At 35.7% G+C, this 26,010-nt stretch overlaps 2 protein-coding genes across 2 annotated transcripts in view; one reads left to right on the top strand and one right to left on the bottom strand.

Annotated features, from left to right (window-relative positions):
* The first annotated feature begins 50 nt into the window (after positions 1–50).
* Positions 51–5,424, top strand: pcbd1 (pterin-4 alpha-carbinolamine dehydratase/dimerization cofactor of hepatocyte nuclear factor 1 alpha). The gene is made up of 4 exons (XM_088917207.1): positions 51–252; positions 2,340–2,471; positions 3,226–3,306; positions 3,851–5,424. Exons 1-4 carry the CDS (start codon positions 250–252, stop codon positions 3,941–3,943), a joined length of 309 nt encoding a protein of 102 aa, XP_088773333.1. The 5' UTR covers positions 51–249; the 3' UTR covers positions 3,944–5,424.
* Positions 5,425–5,892: 468 nt separating this feature from the next.
* sgpl1 (sphingosine-1-phosphate lyase 1) overlaps positions 5,893–26,010 on the bottom strand; it is a 35,349-nt gene continuing 15,231 nt past the window's right edge. Inside the window, exons 4-14 of the mRNA XM_088917530.1 lie at positions 25,123–25,270; positions 24,504–24,583; positions 23,130–23,258; positions 17,401–17,489; positions 15,942–16,050; positions 15,267–15,365; positions 14,856–15,002; positions 13,348–13,586; positions 12,360–12,506; positions 12,124–12,244; positions 5,893–12,028 (exon numbers count right to left, since the gene is read on the bottom strand). Of these exons, the coding sequence (XP_088773656.1) occupies positions 11,885–12,028; positions 12,124–12,244; positions 12,360–12,506; positions 13,348–13,586; positions 14,856–15,002; positions 15,267–15,365; positions 15,942–16,050; positions 17,401–17,489; positions 23,130–23,258; positions 24,504–24,583; positions 25,123–25,270 (1,452 nt within the window). The 3' untranslated portion in view covers positions 5,893–11,884. The remainder of the gene's footprint in view (positions 12,029–12,123; positions 12,245–12,359; positions 12,507–13,347; positions 13,587–14,855; positions 15,003–15,266; positions 15,366–15,941; positions 16,051–17,400; positions 17,490–23,129; positions 23,259–24,503; positions 24,584–25,122; positions 25,271–26,010) is intronic.

The following is a 26,010-nucleotide window of genomic DNA, read 5'->3' on the forward strand; positions in this document are numbered from 1 at the left end:
TCTCCCACTTGAAGAGGGCCTCATGTAATAGAGAGTCGGGACTGCTTTTCAGTTATATCCAAATAGCCTGCAGGGCACTTCTCTCTCAGATTCACTTTCAGTCAGGCTTCAGCGTAGACATCTATATTGGTCCTTGTTATCAATGCCAGATGCTCTTTTTCAGGAGGAGTTTAATTCACTTCAGCTGACTTGCAGCTGAGGCCAGCACAAGGTCCAGAGATTTATCTGAAGATATCTTAACCGCTAACTATGGTAGGAGCATGGCTCTTCATTTTCTATTAATGTTTTTAAAGATCAGATTACCGCAGGAAGGCGACTAATGATTAATGTTAAGTAACACTATCTGGGGGGAGGGAAGTAATTAGACAATAGATGAGATAAAGTATCCGGGAATACCTGGAAGTGTTCCTGGCCAAATCAATTAAAATAACTGGGAAATCGTTAAAAATACAGACAGAAACGACCTTCTTTTATATGTCAGTGTGTCCGTTTACCTAGGTGCTAAAAACTCTTACTATCATCAGCGTGACTCCTAAGAACAAATCTTTAGGTTTAGGTTCCACGTAAATATTAGTCTACAATTTCAGCATTTTCAAGACAAATATTTTTTGCACAGGTTTTTTTCAAATGGTTTACGGCTCGTGTTCAAGTAGCCTATCATAAATTCCTAATCAATGTAAACTCGCAATCTGTAACCATAAAGCTGGAGTATTCGCAAAAGAATGAAACCTGTTTTCCCCATCCCTGAAGCATACACAAACCACCAAAACCGATATATCCATTAGACAAATTAGCAGTATTTACTCGTCGTGCATCACATAATGGTGACTCATTAGAATATTTATTGTGATACTGAGCTGACATGGCATCTCAAGTCTGGATTGTTGCTCTCTAGAATGTAGGGCTCTTGTTTATTTGTAGCCCATAATTGTCACTAGAGGAGGTGACTAGTTGTTGCTATGCTATCTGTTTGATGTCAGATCTCTACATCTGCAATGCTCACTGGAAAAAATAGTCTTAATTTCCTGAACAGGTTTGCTTGTTTTGTGCAGGGTCAAATGTGCAAGGACATACATTTGTTTCCAGTTTTTAAATTTAGGGAATTATATGGAAACAAATGGTTTTTGGTTAAAAAAATCATAAAGGTATTAATAAGATCAAGATTATTTATTTTAAATCAATTTAATTTTGAGTCAGAGATATTATATGCAATATAAAAAGCTCTTCATATCTTAACATCGTATAATCTTTTTAATAAGTTTTCTCCAGAAAATCACTTGTGTTAAGAAGCATTGTATTTACTTCACCAAACCAATGCGTCTTAAAAAGTATGATAATTATACCTTAATTTTTGTATATCGAGTTATGTGATAATACTGTCAATCATTTGGTGCATTTTGTAATTTTCTCTTATTGTGTTATTGTCTACAAACCTAGTGTAATTTTCAGGTTTCAGTTATGTTGCACACATGTTTTCTAAAAGGCATTGTTTAGTCCACTGGATATTAATGAGAACCTAAAGGGAAGAGGCCAGCTCTATTGAAAGCAGGAATGCTTCATGCTGTTTCCCAGATTGTGTTGAACAGCCAATTGAAAAGCTCAGTGACAGCACTCCCCCTTTTCAGATACTGTATGTGTAACACTGTTCTAAAGAGAAGAAGTTTTTTTTTGTGTTAAAAAGCATGACATTGTTGCAAGTTACTTAGGACTTTTTTCCAACCATTTAGTTAAGCTAGCTAATGGTTTTATAAACCAACAAAACTGTTTCTTCAAGGTTTCTAGTTTTGACAGTGTCCGTTGCAAACATTTATCTAGGTATTACTGCATGTCTACATTTATTTTTACTGACTCCCCATTACAATTACAAATTTACTTTTTTACTAGTGAATAATAGGCACTGAAATTACACTAGGGACCTTGAGAATTCATCTATTGACTTCTCTTCAGTTTTGTAAAGTGCAAAGTATTATTCTTATACTAACCAGGCCTGTATAGAAGGTTGTGATTTGATATGGTAAACTAAAATTTAGTTGTTCTTCCCAATATGACTGGACTCACTCTGCACTTTATATGAGCACAAAGCCAAAATCCTTTCTTTGCGACAAGGGGAAGAACTACGCAGATCATGCAATGTACTGCAATGGAAAGTTGAAAACCTAGGGTTCTCAAAGGAAGACTAGCATAAAATCCCAAACCCTCGTTTCCCTACCAGGAATCCCCCAGTTTCACTTTTAAGAACTTTCTTTATGGTGATTTTGGAACCTTGATTGCATTTAAATATACTGCCAGTATTTTGCTGGAGATGAGGTGCTTACATGGTCTCTTTGTTTGTCCATCAGGCAGGGAAAGCGCAGAGACTGACCCAGGAGGAGAGAGAGCAGGTTCTTCCACATCTGAGGAGTGCCCAGTGGATTGAGGTGGTGGGTCGGGATGCTATCTACAAGGAATTCCTCTTTAAAGATTTTAATCAGGTAGCCAAGGACAGAAATACCTTTCATGAACTTGTTTTCCAAAAATAAACTAGGACATTTAGAAGCTCCCACACAAAACGTAAAGGAAAAAAAGGGAGCTAGTCTAATAAGCTTTTAAGATGAATACAGAATATTAGACAGTGCTTTTACACTAATGGAATGTACTCTAGTTATGTGTCTTTCTGTAAGAATTTCTAAGAATAAAATAAATACTGATATGTGATCAATTACACCTACTGTTCCATCAAAACGTATGTCTGAATACTGGTAATAATTTGTGGGTCACCATCAAGAAACTGTAACAGCTCAGCCACATAGAGCAAATGTAAAATGAGCAAATTGTATTCCAATTAATTTACACATACTGTATTAAATAAAAAAATAAGAACACTAAGCATGGGCCAAAAACGCCAGTTTTTCAAAGCACCGTTTCAAAGTGTTTTCAGAGTACTGACACACTCATTTACTACACAACAGTTACTACTGTTGCAGAAATGAATAATCTAGATTTCTTAGATCATAGAATTTGACTGATACACATTAAATTCCTAAGATGCACTTTTAGCTAAAGCCATCAGGTTTTGGATTTACGTACAGTACAAAAATGATGGTTCACGTAACACTCACATTCCCATTAGTAACTGATGCTGTTAGAGATCAGTTGAAAAGCTTATGAAAATAGATTGCTATCTGAGAAAAAGGAATCTCAAATAAGTTGTTTCCAGTATGATATTACCTTTGTTGTTTCACACAGGCTTTTGGCTTCATGTCCAGGGTGGCACTGCAAGCTGAGAAGATGGACCACCATCCTGAATGGTTTAATGTTTATAACAAGGTACAGTATGTGTCCCATGGGCTAGTTGATGTTTTGTAATGTTCCTCAAGCTCAGCTGTTTAAAAATCATTCTTTAAAAATTGTGTCCAATTAACAGTTTTGAACAAAGTTGAAAGCAGAACTGGGGTGGCATGGTGGACAGTTGTTAGCATTGCTGCCTCGCAGACCTGGGGTGCCACTGTATATGCATGGAGTTTGTATGTTCTCCCCCTGTTTGAGTGGGTTTCTTCTGGGTGCTCTGGTTTTCTCCCCCAGTCCAAAGACACGCAGGTAGGCCAACTGGTTTCCCACCTTGCCACCGGCCATTGCTTGCCGAGATCGGCTCCAGTTCCCAGAGGACCCTGAATTGGATGAAGTGGTTAGAAGATGGATGGACAGAAAGTTTAACTACGTAATAAGAGTTTACTAAAAATCCTGGTGCAATAACAGTCAGCAAATGCAGTGCAGTTTTTTCTTGACCTTAAGGTTTCATTGTTCCTCATAGTAATCCAGAACTCAGCTGCTAAACATATGGCTTTCTCATGACATGCCTGTATTCCCTCAGGTCCAAGTCACTCTGAGCACACATGACTGTGGAGGGATTTCACAGAGAGATGTCACGCTGGCCAGTTTCATCGATCAAGCAGCTGCTCTTTAACCTGCCTGGATATCAGACTTCTAAAAGAACTTATGACAGGCAGCAGGCCAGTAATGGATGTTGCATTGACTGTAAATTCCAGACTGAGAGTCGAGATAGCCCAAGTGATCAAAAGTTTTGTTGTTCAGTTCAGAGAACAGTCTTACAAGATTATGTCAAACTGCCAAACATGTCAAAGACGATTACTGTCAAGATATTACAATGCAAATATATTTAGATTAACATTCAGAATTTTCAAACGTAATAGATTCAGTCTGTGGTAAACAGCGTTATATTATTCATTATATCTTTTTCAGTACAAACAGCACTGTTCACATTTGCCTGTGAAAGTACAGCTGTTTTCTGTGGGAGATTCTCTTGCCCTGTCTGCATAGTTTGTAATTAAAAAAGTGTTTCAAATACTTTCTGAAAACATATTTCAAAACCAATTCTGTAACACTACAAGACATCACCTAGTGCATGGAACGTAAAAAAAAACATCATCAGTGAAACATATAGAAAATCATTGTGATATAAAGAAAAGTGAAGGATATATACTACCTTAGCACAGACACACGGTTAGTCCCAGTAAACGGTTCTCGCCATTAACTGAACTCAAAACCTTTTGATCACCAGTATATATGTACCAAAGTACATCATGGAAGACTTACAAAAGTTATCCACAAAAGTGCATCCACATTAATGTTTCCAAGCCTGTTTATCATGTGTGCATTACTGAAACATCTGTGACTTTGTTGTGTTAGATCGTGCATTGAGGACTCTGAATAGTGAAAATATAAGCTGCCCATTACTATACACATATACACGTATATAGATATACACATATGATCCATTGTAGAGAGGATAGTTTTGTATGGAAGATACAATTCTAAAGTTGTCACTCTGATACTCTGGGTGTTTCCAAGATAATTTGATGTATCTCATTTCAGAATTCTGTTTTCTTACCACATGAATTTAGGAAGAGCTACTGCTTCTTAACATACATTCCACTAAAATAAGGTATTTAATTTTTCTGACAACAGGGGAAGAAAATGTTAATCAGATGAAGACAATGTAAGTTTTTATCTTTGAAGAGCAAACCCTGTGTCAAGAAACATGATCTTTTTTATTTTCAGTAAAAATCAATAATAGCTAGTTTAAGGCTGTTGTTCAAATAAGCTTCTTTTAATGTGACTACTTTTAAGTGCACATTAAAGGCCTGTATCAGCATACCACATCCAGTACTGCAAGAACAAAATACCAGTTAAGTGGCATTCTTTGAAGCATTTTATGAGGAAAGCAGTAATCTTTTTTTTGGATTTATTCCTTCATCAAGTTGCAAAATTATTGAACCTGGAAAACATGCATAGAAACATGAATGTTCAATGTCTGATGTTCCGATATACATTTCCTGATGTTTCTTAATAGAAGTGTTTCATAATGATGTGATGTCAGATGTTGGAAATTTGCCAGTGTGCCTTATTCTGAATAAATGTTTGAAATGACTTAAAGCACCTTTATTAAGATTATGTGAATACTGAATCTGCATTATCACTTTATTTACATATTATGTAATTATGTATTGACCTACAAATGACTAAGTAGGATTTGTTGTTCAAAAGTAAAAATACAACTTCATTGCTTATATTTAAAGGGTAATTTTTTTCCTTGTAAAACGTGGATTGGTGCGAGTACCTGTTCCAATGTTTTCTGCCAGAAGCAGTACATATATTGTTTTCTTTATATTATGTTAACGCTTAAACATTCAAGAGAACTTTACATAATGATACTCATTACAAAACAGTACAAACAGTTTTGTACAAACATTACACAATAGATCTTTGAAACCTATCCAGATAATGACAGTGTATCAACAGGCTTAAAAAGAGTAGAATCCAAATGGAATTTTAAATTTTCATATTTAATTTATTATATGGGTTGTTTAATAATCTCAGACCAAGACTTTAGTTCAGGACCAGACTTTAATTTGTTTTTTAATATATGTTACAGTGTAAAACACAGGAGTACAAATAGACAAGGATTCAATAATCAAAATCCCTTTAAAATGTGCACTTATTGATCCACTATTAATAAATATCTACAGGGATTTAACAGCTTTATAAATGCTTTATAAACAGCTTTAAATTGTCTTAAAAGTTCCCCCCAACACCACACAAAACAAGGAACTCCACGCCAGAACCAAACATGCAATAGATTCTTAGGCAAAAACAGTCCACACACTGCAGTCACAGTTTTTTGGTGATCTAAAATTAACGTATTGCATTTTTCTGGTAAACATGTTTTTAAATAATGCACATTAGCACATATTATTCATGACAATACTACATGAGGTTGCACAGAAGAATCTAAGAACCAAAAAAATCCAGCTCTGTTCAAATACGTTGCGTAAATTACCACAGATATAAAAATCTGAGGTAAAAAAAAAAGAGATGTCTATTTAGCAAGGTGATGCTTGGAATGGGAAAAACTCAAAAGCCTGAAAAAGGAAGGCAAGATCCGTACCTCAGATTTAAATAAAAGTGAAGGAGGGTTTATATGTTCAAGAAGCTCTTGCATAATAGCTATTTCTTGCATAATAGCTATTTTACGAGCTTGAAGACTGATAAATCCATTTTCTTGCATGTTACTAAGGAGAACACTTAACTCACAATCTTAATCTTCTTGATAGTATGACTAACTGCGCAAACTATTTTGAAAAACTGCAGAAGAGTGTTTCATTCTCATTTTAAAAATTAGTCTTAATATTTAGAGTTTGTATAAGTAGAAAAATGAATTAGACTGAAAACTCTTTATTATTGGGTGCACAGTATCTGACAACATGTATTTGTTTAGAAAGAAAGATCATACGGAATAGCTTAACATTCCTGGGAACTTTATTTGAAAAGCTAGACTTGTTCCCTGGTAGAACAGACACCTGAGAGGATAATGCACGTGTCCATAGATGTTCCTTAATTAGGAATTGTTGACCATTTTTCTCCTGATGCTCCCCACATTTTGAATTGCTAATTGTAACTCAAACTGACTTTACCACTATGAATATACTATCACAGGAGGGGGAGAATCAGAATGCTTTTCTTTTATACACATATACTGTATAAGTCTCTCCAGATTGACTACAATTGACATCTGTCACAATCCTCTAACTACATGAAACAACAAACTCAACCAAAATGATCCCTTTTCCTTACTAGACTCCTAGAGTATGTGGTACTATATATCAATGATTACAGTTAACAAGAAACAAACACACAGTGATAAAGAAAATGGAATGGTAAATCATGGAGTGTATTTATATACACAATGTCCTATGTGTTGTAATCTTTGATTTGTTTGACAACTTTATCTCCCAGAGGAGAAGTGAACTAAAGCTTTTTGCCCAAAAACCTATGCATAATAGGGTTCAGCTTAGAAGGCATACAGGTGAATGCTGCTTAACCTTTTTTTAAAGTTTGTGCCATTTTTAATTCAGTGCATATATCCAGACATTTTATTTCTGGGCAAGGTGCTTTGGGAATGCTTGTAATGTAAGGGTAAACAGAAATGGTTATGAGATTGGACAGGAAATCATTGGTAATATTAGTAATACAGAAACATTGTATAAACTATAGTGCTTTTTGGTACAGATATTCTTTAATTATCAATACAATTGAGGAATACCAGAACAGATGAAGATGACACACACATGATTTTTCTACTCCTTTCATGATTTTCACATGATTTTTCTACTCCTCAAACTGTATTTATAAGCCACATCTCATTACCATCCGAGTTGTACCCTGCATTTATTCCCACGTCACTCGAACCGTTAAAGTTACGGCAACACAGTGGAATCCATAGCTCTCTGCATTGGAAAAAAGAAACTATTTGAAACTCAGTCAAAACCTAGTATTCTTGCAAAGCTTCTTAAGTGGCTCATTGCATGATCTGAAGTGGCAACATATTACAACTGCTACGAAATTAAAGCAGCTGACCATCATTAAAATTAATATCCGTACTCCTCACGTCAGTTAAGAATATGCTATAGATAATTTCACAATGACAGTGGAAACCCACACAGAAATTAACATTAAAATGTGAATATAAAAATGTCTGAATTTTCCATACCATTTTAAAACAAATATTACAAATATTAAAACATTTGAACTTCAAAACTCATTATTAATTTAGTAACTGTTCTATCAAATCAACAAATGGAATGCAAACTAGTATCAAGGAAGAAAAAAAAAATCAATAGAAATTGGTTTGCCTCTTGATTTTAGCCAAAATCTGATTTTGTTATGGTTTCCATCATTGCATTTTCACTATAACTAAAACAGATAAATCTAAAAAAAAACTGTTCCGACATGATCATTCGGTGATCATTAATATTAGAAGACAGATTTTCACAAAAGCACAAAATGTTAATATTTAGTTATTATACACATCACTGTCTAGGACCTAGAAATGTTATACAGTAACTTTTATATGAGCAGAATGTTTCTTCACAGAGACCTCTTTAAAAAAAACATGAAATGCAAAACAAAAAACTTTCAGAAAGCCCCGAAACAAACCAAGAAGAACCTACCAAAACCATCCTACCAACATTTTATAATGATCATACTTTAAACCCGTTTGAGCCAAGGTATGACAGCAGTCACGGTTTTGTCAGGTACCAATTTCATATGACTTGTCCTCCACTAACTTAAATGTGTAGATAGCACAACTCTAAAATTCATACTATTTTTTATATACTCATTTTCAATTTTCAATTAATGTTTTTAAAAATTAAAGCAATTACCTACATTCTCTCAGTGCATGTACAGATCATTATTAAACTATCTGGAAATATTTTAGAAGGTGAAGTTTACAGTATACAATTATAAAGAAATATTATTTACAAATCTGATATAATTTTGAAAGATCCTTTTAGGGGTGTTTTTAAGCACCATCAATAGTACTGGTAATAGTGACCAATTCTTACAGATGCAAAGGACAGATACAGCATGTTTAAAGTACTCCTCATTTATCTCAAACATATTTATCTGTAGCCCAGCTGGGGATGAAACAAAATGGGAGTTCAGTGTGATTAATAACCATTACTGAGAGGTATGGCACAAAGAAAATAAAGCTACACAAGCAAATGAATACAATGTTTAAACTATTGTGTTAGAGCACATCTATCCTGCTTTATAAGGTACCCACTAACCCTGCATTTCAGTTAGGGCAGCAGAAATCTGTAATTTTGATGGTTCATATACAGTAGTATACACAGTTAAAGGCAACCTTTAAAATACTTTGTTATACCCTTTTAAAAATATTATAAGAGACAACAATTGAAATGACAAAAACACACCAACTCAGCACTAGGAGGACTGAACCTCTAACTACAGCTTTCAGTATTTCACATCTACAATAGGTCAAATCACAGATATTGGTTTTATGAATGAAAAATGTTTACTGAAATGTTTTCCTAGGTTATCACAGTCTTCATTCTTGCATGTCTCGAGGAAAAGAATTAAAAAAGAATTAGAAGAAACAGAATTATTCAAGGCACAGGAGGAGGAGAGTGAGTTGGTTGAGTGGGAAGGGAGTGAAATACAATTAATTTACTTTCTTGTCTGTTATTGCTGTGCTGCAAAATGCGCTCTGCTGTGATTGAAAAAACAAACTCTAATACAGGGTAAACTATAATAACAGTGATCTAATTTGCTGGTAAATGCAATAACTTGGATTAAAGGGGGGAAAACAACGGGTTTTTCCCCCAGTTTCCAGTATTCATTTTTAATAAAAAAAATACTTACTAGCAATTAAAACAACTTTTGAAATGGTAAACAGTTGTAACAAAAATATTGCTACGGAAAATGCTTGTTTCACAAGCCGTGAAACCACACCTCATTTTCTCCATAAGGTATTAAGCCCTGCATTCACAGAGAGTTCAAGGCACCTAACCCTCATGAACACCGAGCATTTACTGCACATCACAGCAGTTCAGGTTTGGGTCCCTGCCCTCATGCCCAGGGGATTGTTACTGTATATGCTCTGCTCACCGTGTACCTCTAGGTTGCCAGCATCGGTTTGTTCAAAGGAAGTAGCAATGGAGGTAATAAGTATGAAATGTACCTACAGAAACATTTGTATACTGCCCAAGCATACAAAAAAGCATGTACAGTAGCTGTTAAAAATAAAGCCAAGAAAGTGATTACAGTTAATTAAAAGATTGAAAGATTGGAAGATCCATTTTCAGTTTTCATTTCTTGTTGTTTCGCTTTATGCATCTTTTGTTTTGCATCTATATTAATACTTAAAAAGGTCTCAGTGAAGGACAGCGAAGTCAAGCCAGATCTACCCATATAACAGACAGCATCTATAGTTTGGTCCTGAACAATAAGGGTTACAACTTAGTGCCATTATGAGAATCAGGCCCTTGGTGTTCATAGCCCAGAGCAGTGTTAGATCATTAATCCCAGTTATGCAGATCACTCTGTACTCTGGCCAACCTTCATAAATGTATCAGGATTGCCTTGAAATGCAGTTAGACAGTGAGGTAGATGGAAAGTGTTAACAAATCGTGTGGTCTTTCCACTTCCCTAAAACTGAGGACACCTGGCTGAAAAAATATAAACCTCCCAAACTATTTTTTTTTTAACTAGATACTGTCTGAACACACACATTCTCTATCAGGTATGAATGAGAAGTTAATTCTCTTGCTAGAGCTTCCCTTCCCTTACAGAGACAATTAGCTTATTGGAACCATCATTTGGCAAGCTAGTACCATTTGGTTCACCTGAACTGGTTGGAATTCCACTTTGAACTGTCAGGCAGTACTGAGTGAATTTTAAAATCTCAACACTCTTTGCAGATGATGAAGGAGCAAAAACACCAAGGTCTGATTTGGGGTCTAATTAAAAAAAAAATCCACACTTATGCTCAACAGTATAAAACAGAAAGCAAATTGGTTTTTAAATCCTCCAATTTTGAGTGTAAATAAGAACTAAGGGTTTTCTGAATATCTTTACACAAAGGTTTAAGACAGGCGAACAGACCATATGGTGTCATTATAATTTAAAGAACATTAAAAGAACAAACTGACAGGACAGTTTGAAAGATTAGAAATTACAAAACATTTAAATTGATGGTATGCATGTTATAAATATTTTAACACGAATAATTATATTCACAAAACCATAATTAAGGTCTTAAACATTAGGCATTTTAGTAAAAACAAACATCTTTCTCACAGAAAACTTGTAAAATTGAATTTTATAATGCTTACTGTGGCAAAGGGTGACTGTAAATAATTTTTATTACAAGTTTTAGGTTCTTATTCTCCGTGTCCTATGCAGAGTGTTTTTAGAGACACTCTGAGCATTCATGCAATATGCTTCACAAATAAGAAAATAAGAGAACTGCAAAAATGATTTTCAAAAAGCCAACATAACTCCAAAGGTGAATTCTTTAAATTCCAGAAGTTAACCTACATTTTACAACTATTATTTTTCTTCTTGGCTTATTATTGAGCAGGGGAGAACCGTGTGAACCCCTTGTCTGATAAATATAACTATACCCATTGGTTTTCTAACAGTACAGTAGGTTGCTTAAGTATCCCAAAACATGAAAGGATGCCGTGTGGAGTGTACAGTATTAAATAAATATAATTGGCATAGGCATTTTCAAAGGAGGTTTTCATTATCAACTGACACTTAAACTAAAAGAGATGTTCTTTTATTCTTCTACATCTACCATTTTTTGTGCCTTTTAAAAGACTTGCTTTTTCTATACACAGGTTAGATGACTTATGATCTGAGAGGAAAAATGTGTTTTCTAACTATTGCAAAAACCTATTTCAAGTTTCACAGAACACAGTGGGAGGAAAAATAAAAACATTGGAGGTACCCATGTTGTTCTTCCACAGGTAATCCTATCTCCCAGAGGTCACTGCACCCTGAAGAAATATTCAGAGGCTCAGTGGGCCTTGGTGGTGCCGTTCATGTGCGCATTGTCTGTGGAGGGAAGCTCTGTACTGTATAGGCAGTCAAGGAAACCGTAAGAAACCTCCGTCACCATTGAGCGATCTGGAATAGACTGTGCCATGCCATAGATCGCCCCCTGAAGGCACAAACAAAAGTGTTAGAGTACACCTAACCAGACAGGAAGAATTGACAATGTACTTTAAACTCGGTTACATGTGCTAGGAAGCTCACCATGCCAGTGGTTTTTTCCTTGGGATTTTCCATGATAACTGCCACACACTCTTTGACGTCTTTCACAAAGCTCTCAGCCACACCAGGCTTTGTGTGCAGCAGCGTCACGCAGATGTGGATACTGCATGGAAGATAAAATAAATGTTTCAGAGAAAAAAAGGAAAGCAAAACATGTTGTTAATTACAGTTAACATACGACATGAAATGGGGAAATGGGGCAGATTTCCAACATTCACCTTGAAGGAAACTGCAGTGTGTTCAAATTCCAGCTCTTGGCGGTTAGTGCATTGGACAACCGAAAAATGTCAAAGACTTTAGATCCCAGGGCCACAACAGAAACTTCAGGGTTGCCAAAGACAAACACTCCATCTATCTTGCGGATTCTGTGTGGCAAGAACAAGACAGCAAATTATAGCACAACAATGATTTCTAATTATATTTATTTATAGAACAAAGGTGTTTGGAATAAACAATATTTCTAGGTTCATATACAAATTAAGTTTGTACTTAATTCAGATCTATCATCTGAATTAAAGTACACAAAAATTAGCCATGAAAAACAAATAAAAATCAATAAATTGTCTAAAATACTATCTATACACATGTAAAAAAATAGTGTGACCTACAGTAACAGTTACATTTTGGAACACAAATAAGAAGTTTGTTTAATCACCTTATTAAGGACTTGTCAGCTTGCTGTATTTTCTACAGACCAAGGAATCCAAAACAAAATCTAACTCCTTATCGGAGTCCAGTCTGCACTTAGACAGGTAAAATGAGGCAGGAGTAAACCCAAAACACTACAAGATAATTACATTGCGTTTGTTTAGTTTAGGTTTTCTACAGTAACAGGTTCTTCGCTTTCTCTGCTGGACTTTTTCTCAGAAAAATAACCCTGCTCTGCACTACAAGATCTACTGTACGTAACAGCTGGGCCTAATTATCCCATCCTCCAGCTGTACTCAATTATTGGGCTCTCGGTCTATATTCTGGCTCAGTAACAATTCCCATCCTCCACATGAGCCAAAATGCCTGCTCCCTGTGAAAGCCTCCAGGGACACCTCAGCTGCATAGTTCATTCAGCAAAATAGCAACAAATAGAATTTTATTATGATTCTACACTTCCAATATAACTTCCGAGCTCATTTAAAACTATCCACATCCACATCTTTATTCTAACATTCATTAACGGATTCATTCATAAGAAAGAGCCAGTGAACGTACTCTGCATCAATGAACCGTGCAGTTTTAATAATCTTCTTTGTGGCTTCAACATAGCCACTTTCTCCCATGTGCATCATGGTGGCCCAGCAAGCTGCAATGATGCCTCCTGGTCGGGAGCCAGCAATAGAGGGAGATGCATAGATACCTCCTTGCCAGTCTGGAGCCACGAAATACTGATAATGTCGGTACTTCTTATCACTGTACAGGACCACGGAGGAGCCCTTTGGGGCAAAGCCATACTAAAAGGAGACAATAAAAAAATAAGCTCAGCACAAGTTACACAAGCGTGAAATCATGATGTCAAATGCACTAACACCTTAAAATCATATTCCACTACTAGCGCCAATTTTGCGCCATTGGAAACAACCGCTTGCACCCACCTTCACTCACTGGTAAGAGATGTGATGTACTTTCTCCACCTTGAAAAAATTACGTTTTCCCTCTGTGGCTCAACTGCAAAATTTTATTCTGCCTGACAGCCCTTTTTTAACCTTCCATAAAAACTTGCAGCTCCACTAAGATATCTGAAAGACCTCGAAGACTGTGGCTTCCCTCTTCTGTCCTTTCACTACCTTTTATCTTTTCTCTTTTTCCTTTGCTCATCTCTGGTTTCCTTTTTTCTACTCATTTATTCCTGCTTTTATATCATCAGTGGATTTATACAGTTTGTTTAGGTACCAGGATGATCGTTCACATTTGTTCATTATTGTATAGGGTACCATGTAATATTCTTTCTTTGCCCTGAAAACCAATAAAACAAATTGAACATAAAATTATACTCAGACTAATAATCTACTTTAAAACAGTTACATGTATTCAGCATGATAATCAGAATCTAGTTCTCTGAACTTAGAATTGTCACAAAGTCTATGATAAAAGATCAATTCAATTGTTTGTAACTCATTTGTTTAGATGCTTATTTTTTTTGTGTTCATCTGTAGGTTTCATGGTCTTTGCAACTTTAATTGTTCATGTTTCTATCAAGCTCCAAATTAGACATGCAAATTTGCCAGGATTTGTTTTATTCCTCTAATTTATTAGTAAAGTCAATTGGGAAATTCAGACCCCGTAGTACAGGGGAACAGGTTGTAGAGAAATTTAAGCGAGGTACTTTGCTCAAGGGCACAACAGCCGCAACCCACGGAAATCTGACACAAGGGCTTTAGAGTCCCTCCAGTCCAGAGCCCTGCTGCTTCCTTTTTTCACATGGTATCCGTTAGTATTATACCCCTTAACCTAGGGATTCACATCTAATGCACCCCTCATCTAACCTGGGGAAATTCATCCAACAGGTCCCATAACTCAGAGAAATGCCTCGCATGACCCCAATAACTTGGGAATATGCATTTAACATGCACCCTAACTTGAGGAAACACCGCTCATGTGTCTCCTAATTTAAGAGAATGTAATGCACCCCTAAGCAATTGTGTGGTAGGCCGTAACCAGAGCCATGATTTTTGAAGTGAAGCTAGGAAGGGTGTTTGGGCTGAACTCATTCTCTTGCCCACCTTGTGTGTATCCGCTGAAATGCTGGTCACCCCTTTGACACGGAAGTCAAAAGGACGCAGGGGGTACTTGGCCTTTTCCATAAATGCAATCAGGAAACCACCCAAGCACGCGTCTACATGGAAAGGAATATTGTACTTCACAGCCAGCTGTAAAATAAAAACAAATGAATAGGAATGCAAGCATACAGTAAAAAAATACTCAGGGGTCAGGTTGTAAATATTTTTTTCTCATGACTGCTGGATTATATTTGATTCCTTGTTTTCATATATTTAAATTCCCTGTCAACACGTGTGGCATTCATCACAATTTGTCACACCCAACCCAATCTCTGCTGGTCAAGCTGAATCATACTAAACCCATTTCTGAAGTGCAATGTGATACTATAGCATAGAAAGAAACAAACCCATCACCTTTGCTACATCTTGCACAGGGTCCATGATTCCATGGGGGAACTGAGGGGCAGAGCAGACTAGCATGGCAGTGTTCCTCGAGATGGCTCTTCTCATGGCCTATTTCAACAGACAGAACCTGATTTACAACACATACCTAGGATCACTGATTACTGCAGAAGCCATTTATTTCTCCACAGATTTCCCATAAGTGTTAAAATCTTAGATGCTCTCACTAATTCTTCAAATATAAAACAGGCTTCATTGTAATATTAAACAAGTCACTTGTAAATTAAAAGTTTTTAGATGGCATATCAAGAGCTACAGATTTACATTTTTTACCTACAATCTTATTTACATAACTTAGGCAGCACTGCATTCATCAATATTTTTTTTGTGTCAGTGATGCTGCAGATATCCATGGATGGTGGTACAATGTTGTGCACAAATCAAGGATTTCATCACAATTTGAATGCATCTCCTCTATTGCTTAAGAAAAACATGTGTTCAATGTAAAAACACCTTTTAAAAAAGAATCTTATTAAAAAACAGATTTGTACACAACAAACTTCAACGTAAACTCATAGGGAGTATGTCTACCCTTTCAAATCATTTGTTAAGTAGGTAAACTACTGTAGCATTTCAAGCTGAAGTATAGAACTAAAACATTTGTCAACAGAATACAAGAAGTTTCACCTTCACATCAACTTCCATAGTTTTCTGATCCAGGGGAATGTGAATTATTTTCATTCCAAAGTAGTGCGCTGCTTTGTCAAAAGCTGCATGAACACTGATTGGTGCAAGGCTGAAACAGGGACAAACTTTAGCTTGTAAGTGGTCTGCTACAACAACAAGACAAATACTCAGTGGCTCTTCGGCAACTTATGTTACATAAATCAGTATACACTTTTCATGTAGAAATAGGCATACCTACAATGGACATTCTACTAACACTAACAATTAAGAAGCAGATACAAATAAATCCATCTGGTTGTTTGGTCTAACTGGTCAGGCAGGGCCTGATATAGCTATAAAGAGGACACTAAGGCACTTTGGAAAAACTGAAAAAAATCCATTGTTTTCGAAGAGCCTTCACTTCAGCATAGCAAGGTTCTGTTAATCAGATAATAATTTAAGTCTGGTAAAGGTTTAAATTAGTCTTTGTATTAGTATTTGGAATAACAGGCTGTGAAACCCAGATATATCTCAGCACTTAACATCCTTGTAATTAACTGTAAGAAAACAACCTTGAAGCTATTGAACTGTCTGAATAGTATGTCATTAAGACATTATACACAACCAATTTCAGAAAACCGAAAATGTAGTATTAGACAATATGAGAATTAAAATAACAGGAAAGGACTAATAATACTATCTACTCCTCTGGGGAATAGGTTTAGCATTCTCCTTTGCACTGTATCTAATGGTTCCCAAGGTTGCAAACACCATAAGTCTTTTCAGTACTGCCTCATTCTGTAATGAAAGAGCTGTTGTGCTTCTGAGTTCCCCATTAATTGCCAGACTATTACGTTTTCACAAAACATAAGAAATGTGCAGAAGTGTGAAATCTATACATAAAAGTTCTCTCAATGTTTGTAATAATTATTAATATAGCGGATTGAACCAATTGCGATGACCATGTTGTGTTGTTCTTCCCTCATCACTCTCCAGCTTGTTATTGTGGTTCATACTTTAGTCCACAAGATGTCACTCTTTAAATCACTAAAGCACAGTCAAGTCAAGCGCTTCTATAAAGCAAGTCTGTACTGATCACATTTTGAATTTACATATTTGCATAGGAGGAAGAAGGGTGTAACAAGCTTAAGTGTTATTTTTCTAATTTTCCCCAAGGCAAAATAGTCCCTTTTTGAAACATTCTTCCCATGGGGTACAGCTGATATGCTGGCATTTTAATGGCAATATGTGTATTTTGTGGTACAACTGATATTTCCTTCTATGAAATAATAGGATTACCACAAATAAAATAAACCACTGCCTCCATTTTATTTACTTGTGCATAACACAACTTATGAATATCCAGCAACAAGTTAAAGTTTCAAGAACACAATTTAAAGAGAATGTTGTATTTCCAAAATTATGGATACTTCAGTGCGTACACATGTACTGTAGAAATGTTTACTCATGTGCAACTTACATTTCAGGGTGTTTGATGCCCCGTTCTCGTGCCAGATCTCTGTATGCTTTGCAAGCCATCAGGATACTTTCTGTACCTCCTGAGGTAACCTGGAAGAAGGCATAGGTACCAATTAAGTAAATCACTTCTAGCATATATGCCATTCTCAAACATATAACCTCCATCACTCTGTAGAAACAAAACCTGCAAAAATGTATACTATGAATATAATATAATATGAATATGCTGTACACTGGAAGATTATAAAAGCTGCATGTTTTTTCCTCATGCTGTAAAATGGCTCATTTTAGACAAAGCTACTTGGCAAAAGGTTTAATTGGGTAGAAATACACAATAGTGTACTAAACAAAACAGTATATGAAGAGAACAAGAAAGCACAAAGCTGAACATGGCCCAGAGACTGATCCGTATGTTCCATTTCGGAGATGTTTATGAATACAAAAATGGCACATGACATTAATGTGAAGAAAACAAATATAAATGTAAAATAAATATTTCAAATTTTATTAAATCTGGTTAACCTACACATTTTGCACAGCTTACTTTCTGAGCTTCACTGAAAATAAGGAATTTTTTTTTCAGTTTTTCAGTTACAGTAAGTGTGAAACTGTGTGTGGTTAAAGTATTGGGAACACGGAGGACAATGTTTTAATCTTCAATACCACCATAATCTGTATCTGCAAGATACAGATAACATTGGGAAAGGTGTGATTATTGCCCTTGAGTTATGAAAATAGGAATAAACCATTAAGAGAAAAGCAACAATTATTACCACCATAATCTGTATCTGCAAGATGAAAATATGAAAAAAGCAACAACAGAGAAAAGCAACAATTATCAGCAATAAAGATAGCTCTAAATGTCAAGAACACAAAGAAGACCATTGTGTATTTTTAACGGCATTTGTTAACCCCTTTTGTGCGATGTGCAGAAAACAGAAGAAATATTTTTTTACAATACATCACTGATTTAAGAAGAGTGGGCTACAACTGAAAAAGGTGATAAAGTCTAGGAATGTGTCTGAAACTAAATTACAAAAAGAATTAATAAAAGGCTTTTGAGGCATGAAATAACTGGATAGACTGAGCAAATTTAACAACATTTTCTAATCCCTCATCACTCAAAGATTTTAAATCCATAAGAATTTCTAGGACAAGCTCTCCGTCTTCTGCATAATCCTCAATATTATAGTTATTTCTGAACAAACCCATCGTCACTATCTACAGTAGGGCTCACTCACTTTTAGAATTTTGTCCATTATTATTTTAAGAAAAAAGAAGGAAATGGGCTACTCATGACAAAACAAGAAAGTGGCAACAGCTTGTTACTTAAACAATTTGATTGCAAATGGTATTTGGTTTCACCATTAACAACCTACTGCTTTACTTTTGCATCACTTCTTTTTCTCTTGCCTCAGAAAAAATGTTAACATATTCAAAATTAATTCAGTTTTACAATCCTCTCTTCAGCAGAGTAAACCACTTTCAATCTTCTAGTCAAGTTTTAAATTGCCAACTGGGGCTTCGAAACCTTTTATCTTGATATTTAGCTGTGAATGCAAAATCAAATTAAAAGAGGGGAACATCTCACTTATATGAATAATGCATGCAATTAATATCATTGACACTGTTGTCACAGGAAACTGTTTAACAGGTTTTATTCAAATAAAATATGCATTTAAGTGTTATGATCTCCTTTCTTTTAGTGATCTTTTCCAAGATGAGTTAGAGAACAGGGGAATTGCATGTGAAATCTGTCAAACTCAGTTTTGCAAGTTATCCTCCCACTTATTTTTTCTATGATAATAAGATGTATAGTCTCCTATTTAATCACAGATATTTGCTAAAGCAAATTCCAGCTTCCTATTGTTCTCCCATTTAAAATCTGCAGCTTACAGTATGAGTCAGTAAACTACTAACAAAACACTCTTGTTAGATCCGTTAACGTGTAGTCTTGTGTGATTTATGAATAGTTCGTATTAACAGGTTTTCTGACATGCTGTTGAAGATTGTATCGTAAACCCTCAAAGCCAAGGCATTTTATAATGCAGATGGTGAAACAATATTTACCATCTTCATGAGGGTACCCACTAATTTAATAAGTGTTCTGAGACAAATTGTTGTGAAGGACGAGATAATAAAATATGACTGAATAATTAAAAAGAGTGTACTTTAAATTTCATCCACAACTATAAATAAGAACTTAGAGAACTCTTAAACTGGAAAGTATGTAAATGGTGAAAGCAGCTAATTATGGACACCTACAGTATATGCATTCTTCAGTTCCCCAATCTGATACAGACAGAAAGAGGAATTTGCTCATGAAACTGTAATGGATCATAGGAAAACCCCTGTGGTCTATTCCCAGAACCCAGAATGGCCTTATTTAAGGACCTTTCATAAACATGACATTAATATTTGTTCTTTGCAAACTTTTTAAATCTGATTTATTTTTCCCACAGCTTAAGTCTCAATTAAGCATTTTTAGACAGCAGTTACAAGATATCAAAGCTAAGGAGTCCTTCATCCACCTAACACCTTAGTTTTAACTACTGATAATGACTTACAAACACATCACAGTCTGTAAATACTTCATTGCCTGTGCCTGGTGCTGTTGTGCTCTGTCCATCACTAATCCATCTCTCACAGCTCCTGCAGGATCTTTACCTCTTACAATTGTCATTTTTTCTTATATACAGAAGGCATTGAACTGCTTTTTTTTTCCATGTTTTAACTCATGTTCTCACGGTGTTTTGGTTTGCATTCTACCTAAAAAGCTTGCCTGATTATAGCCATAAGGAATCAGAGCTGAGCCTCATTATCACTACATAAACGTATAATTAACCCAGAAAATCGGCCATTTAGGAATCAGATTTCTACAATAAATAAATCTGAGAATATTAAACTTAATTTCTACTCAGCTTCTAGTATTAGATCTTAATTAATAACACTGTGTCTTAAAAACAAAAGGTAGCTTTGTATATTAGGAGCTGGGTGTATGCATTATTGTGGTCTTAGCTAAGTTGCTACAAGTTGTATTATTGGACCAGTAGGAGGCAATCTCTCCACTTTACCAGAATTTCCACACCAACAGGCCGGCCCCTGGCATAGCCTAACTAGGAGACTGCCTGGGGCCCCCTCAATGTGCGACACAACCTCTTTTTAATCGGCACATTCAACTGTGAGCAAAAAAGACCCTATAGAGGTTCTTTCTGCTGCTGCTGCTGCTGCTGTGGATTATCCTAATGGAAGCCTAGTCAAAAAATAAAATGACCCAGCATGATCAATGCGAAATGTTTCTGAAGCGCAGAAAAGAAGAGCAGGATAAGCGACCTCAAAACAGAAGTACGCCAAGTCAAGTCATTGCAATAATGCACAATACGTGTAATAATGTCAGATCCGCTAGCAAATGGTAGAGATGACACATTTTCAAGTAGACTGTGTTTTACTAGAAAATTCATGTTTCTGGAAATTGTACACCGACAATTTGTGGGTTGCCTGGATAAAAAACGGCACTGCCTGGTCAAATAAAATCGTGAAAGCAATTGTACAGTACAAAAGACTGTCCAGCGCTTATACGGAATCTGAATTAAAATGCATCATTTTCCTTGTGGTTTCTCCTGTATTTCATGAACTTGTATTTTGTGTAGTTTTGTGAACTTTAGACACAAAAGTTCACAAAACTTTTTTGTTTACTACCCCAAAGCAGTGACAGAGGCAAGAGCAGAGAGAAGATTTTCAGAGCTCAAGGTCATTAAAACATACCAAAGGTTGAAAATCTAGGCAAAATGAATTATAGAAAGTTTTTTATAAAAATGTAGCCTTACTGATCTCACCTCCCTTGTTACTGGGTACACTTTTTTAAAACTTATTTTCATACTTATTTCTGCATTTCCTTTCTACCAAGGTTTAAATGCAATCATTTTTAAATTATGATTGGCTAAAATTTGGAAGTAACAGATCCTGTTTATCATTATTTATTGTTATTAATGTTTTTTATTACTTTCAATGTTTAAATACTTAATCTTTGTAAAATGTGTGCCTCATGTTCTTGGTTTTAAGTTATTATGTGTTCTTCAAAGCTGGTTAAATTATGTAACTATAAAACCTTTATTATTATTTTTTGTTCTAAGTAGTGAAATAAGGTTGTGCTGGGAGCTGATAATGGTAGTGCATTTAAGTAGTAGCCTTGCAAGCCAATATTCAAGTATGGTGACAGGGGACGCTGTGCTGGAGAATACTTGGTCATTTAAAACCTCATGGCACTGTTCATTAGAGTTGGGGAGTTGACCTTATTGTCCAGGCCAAATTCCAGATTGGGATAACACAATCTAGCCTGCCTAAATTTCCTCCTTAATTCAACTGGAGAAGCAATTTTCCTCTTCACCTGTTTTGCTGTGTTCTTGGGTTACTGCCACATGTCACCCAGGTGGGAGCTACACTTCAGATACGGATCAAATGTAACCCTTCTATAAGTGAAAAGACTTTAGGATCCTTTGGGGTGAACAGCACTATAATACAATTTAATATTACATATTTTCTGAAACACCTGGAGCTTACACAAATCTTTATAATACTTAAAGTTAATAATACTGTAGCTAATTGGTTCAACATATAAAGTTATAATGTGTAACATTAGCAGCAAGGAATATGCACAGAGCTCTTCATTCGCATGACCAATGCTAAACCATTTTACTAAATTCTATAAATAAAAAAAAACGTATGATCTTATATTTTTAATTTTAAACATGAATTTGGAAATGAAACATTAACATGAAACAGGCTTATCATTACAAATGCAGTTATGGGGCTGTTGCAAATATTTACCAGCCTTGAGAAGAAATATTTTGAGGAACTAATTACAACCAGACAGAAAATGTTGTGCCACACTACTTTATGTTTTCTGTCCAATTTTGAAATATTTGGTTTGGGCTATTACACAAGAATAAAATGTGCTGATCTACTGACAGCGTGACCAGTTGCTCAGAAGTCCAAGGCTGTACTTAATTATTTTTCTCCCCTGAATCATGAAGAGCAGTCTGCATTCTTTGCACCATGTCACATTCCCAATACTGTTGTGCTACAAACTGCTAAATCATGATGAAGTAAGAAATTAAATAAAAATGCCAAGAACAAATACAAGTTATCTATGTTGCAAAATTCTACATCTACCCCAAAGCTAGACAGAAAATCCAAACATTACTAAAAAGTCAGGCATTTAGGTCACATGTACGATAAGAAATAAACCGAAATAAAATCCATTTACAAGGATAATTCTAAAAAAAACAAAAACAAAATAGCCTTTACAGAATCTATCGGGGGAAAAAAAAAACAAAACCTGGAGTTTGGAATTTATACGGAGAAACATGAGACAATATAATGAAACAAGAACTGAGACATGATTCATAAGATTATTTTTCATGTTCCTGGTGACTCTTCCGATTATTTGCTTAAATGAAGAAAAATGAAATACTCATTTCTAGGTTTATATGTAGTACTTTTAGTAGCGCAAGATTAAATCATTTGGGATAAAACTCAGAAATAAGCTTAAATAACTGAGCAACTAACTTCTTGACAAATTCAGTGATTGTGGGTTGAAGCAGGCAGAAAAGTAAGAAGACCACATTATTATTTCTTTAACCTCAATCAAAACAAATTGTACTTTAATCTGTTTTGAGTTTAAAGCAGGTTTCAGAGTCTTCCGTGACAACCGAAATCAGGAACACAAACCGTGCCACAGGACTGAGGACCGCCGTGGAAGAGAGTACAGGCCATCCGCACCACCTCCGCTTCCATCTTGCGCACTCCAGGGAAAATATCCGGATGCAGAGGATTAGACCAGGCAAACTCCCCATAGACCTGAGAACATAACCATCAGCGGATTAAACTGATGGAGCCACAGAGCAAATGAGTAGAACCAAACAAAACGGATGGATGTCTGATTTGATGCCAGTATACAGAGGGCAGTGTAACTGATTGCAGATTAAATGAGAGACAAATAAGGCAAATCAAATCATTTATACCCAACTCTGTAATTTTCAAACAAAACAGTATACTTATTGGATAATCTGAATGCTCATCAGGCATAAAGCCTATGGCACACACTCTTTCAGTTTGCCTTTTACATTCCAATGGACTTGATTTTGAATTGAAGTGGACCAATTTTAAAAATCATAGTCCATACAGTACAGACTTTAAAAAAAGCTTAGTGTTAAAACTATTTGTTCTACAAACTGAAAATCTTAATCCAATAGGTTTCATCACAGAGATGGAGTAAGAGTGACTTATTTCAACAGTGCTTCATCAATCCACCAAAGTAGATGTCCACTTTATTTGCATTTTATAAGAGCAGATTTTTATACGGCACCATATTTAGACAGAGCAAAAAACATAATTGGTATTTATGAACCTATTTATGTTTGTATTTAAATAACAGAAATATGACAATTTGAGGGGAAACTTCTACTTAAAATAAGCCTAATGGCAGAATATCTACAAAAACACTCCTTGCTAAAAGGTTAAGCAATGAATTTAGTAAAATTACTTTACCAAAATTTACCTACTTATCAGTGCATATAACAGCCGACAAAAAATATTTATGACTGTGAGTGACTTGTCATTTGCATGAATGATCCAAATTTAGTTATTTGGCTGACATGTTTATCCAATAATTTTTAGATTCGTACCCATTTAAACAGAAAGATATTTTATTGGATCAATAAAAGGGATGTACTTTTTCAAGGGTACAACAGGGTCCTACTTAGGATTTGAACATAATTGGTTCAGACTCTAAGCACTATTCCCTGCCCCCAGTAATAGTCAGCATAAAGAAACAATCACCTACAGCCTCATTTAAACTCATCTATAACGAAACTACATTAATAAGCTATGATACAGCTGCTGTTGGTATAGTTTCAATAGCGCAAGTCTAGTCATGGCCAGTGGCGGTTGTCTTCTTTCCAGTGACAGGACTGTTTTTCACAACATACAGGTGTGTAATGATCCACAAGTCTAAAAAGGTTGCTTCAGAGAACACCTTCACCCAGAGGCTCAGTGAAAGGTGCTTTTCCTCCCTCACTGGCAGGAACTCTTGGATCTGCTCACCTTCACAAGGAGATCTGTAAGCTTCTCATCTCCACTGTACACGGTTCCCGAAACACAGCCTTCTTCCCACCGGACATCTCCTGCACAGATTCAGAAGTCATGTCAGACTACGTTTATCAACCCCATTGTCCCACGCCACAGCTAATAAAATCCTCTTTTAAAATTAAGGCTTAAAGAACACGTGCAAGCAAATCAGTGTGACTCAAACTACATACTGTACTAAGAATCTACATTACATTCTTTTTGTGTATAAAAGAAACTTTATGGTTTTAGTTCTAAAGTTCAGACTCATTTTTTTGCAATACAAAGACATCTTAAAACTAAAAAAATAAACATTCTGTATTTCTAATTTCCAGAAAACCAAAGTAACGATTGTTTTTGAGAAAACAGACTTTTCTACCACTATCCCTCCTTTTGGTAACTTTTTAACTCTCATATAAACTACACAACAAATTTAAAGGCACACCATTTCAAAATGTAATAGATCACCTAAACAAAATACTGACATTTTTCATGGGGGCTTTCTTTGCACTTTAACATTAATGGCTTAGATCTGATCACTAGACCCATGTTTAAACTTTGCAAAGAGGCCAAAGCAACCTGCGAGAGCAGCACTCACCCAGCGCACTGTACTCTTTGAGCTTCTCCAGCACCTGTGTTTGAGTGAGCCCCTGGGAGGGTAGGGAGTGGGTGTAACTCATCCCTTCCTTCAGGGTGAACAAGCTGGAAGCCATGTCATCCAGAGCCTTGTTCAGCTGACTCTGGATCTGGAAACAAACAGAGCATGCTGAACACCATCAAAGAGGACAATGCATCAAAGATCCAACTTCTCTTTCAATAATTAATATTCGCCTTAATTAAAAAACCATGCATAATTAGAATGTAAAAAAAAACTTTAAAAAGGAGAGTCACACCTTTTTGAAATGAGACATGAGGACTTTGGACACACATCATTATGCAGTGCAGTGGTAAGTGACAGTTAGATGGGTACCTTTAAATCTAGTGGTAAAGCAGTCGACTACATTTGGACATGCAAACCTACAGTACATATTAGAGAAAAACCAAATTCACTACATCAAGACAGAATGAGATGCTGAAGTCTACTGGTAAAAACATAACATATATAAAACACCTTCCAGTATACTGAAGGTTACTACAAGATAATGACCTGGAGTAAACTTATGCTTATTGCAGTACTCTGCTTGCTCAACTGTCTGCTGCAGGAGTTGCAGATCTCAGACAACAAACAGATGAGTCACAGTCATCTTACTCAGGCTTTTACAAATTGAATAATTCAGCTGTTTGCACGTGAAGATGTTGAAGGCTTGATTTTCAGTATAAAAGCAGACTTTTGGGTAAATGCTACAGCAAAGATCATAAATACAGTATATTAGCACTCCAGGATAAATAAACTGCAGAGAATTGCAGAGAACTGCAACTGATTTTTGTGAACTATGAATATATAATTAGAATGTATTATGCATTTATTAGCAGTCTATTCTGAAGT

The sequence above is a fragment of the Atractosteus spatula genome, chromosome 5 (assembly GCF_055471065.1).
Source record: "Atractosteus spatula isolate fAtrSpa1 chromosome 5, fAtrSpa1.hap1, whole genome shotgun sequence".
Taxonomy (NCBI): domain Eukaryota; kingdom Metazoa; phylum Chordata; class Actinopteri; order Semionotiformes; family Lepisosteidae; genus Atractosteus; species Atractosteus spatula.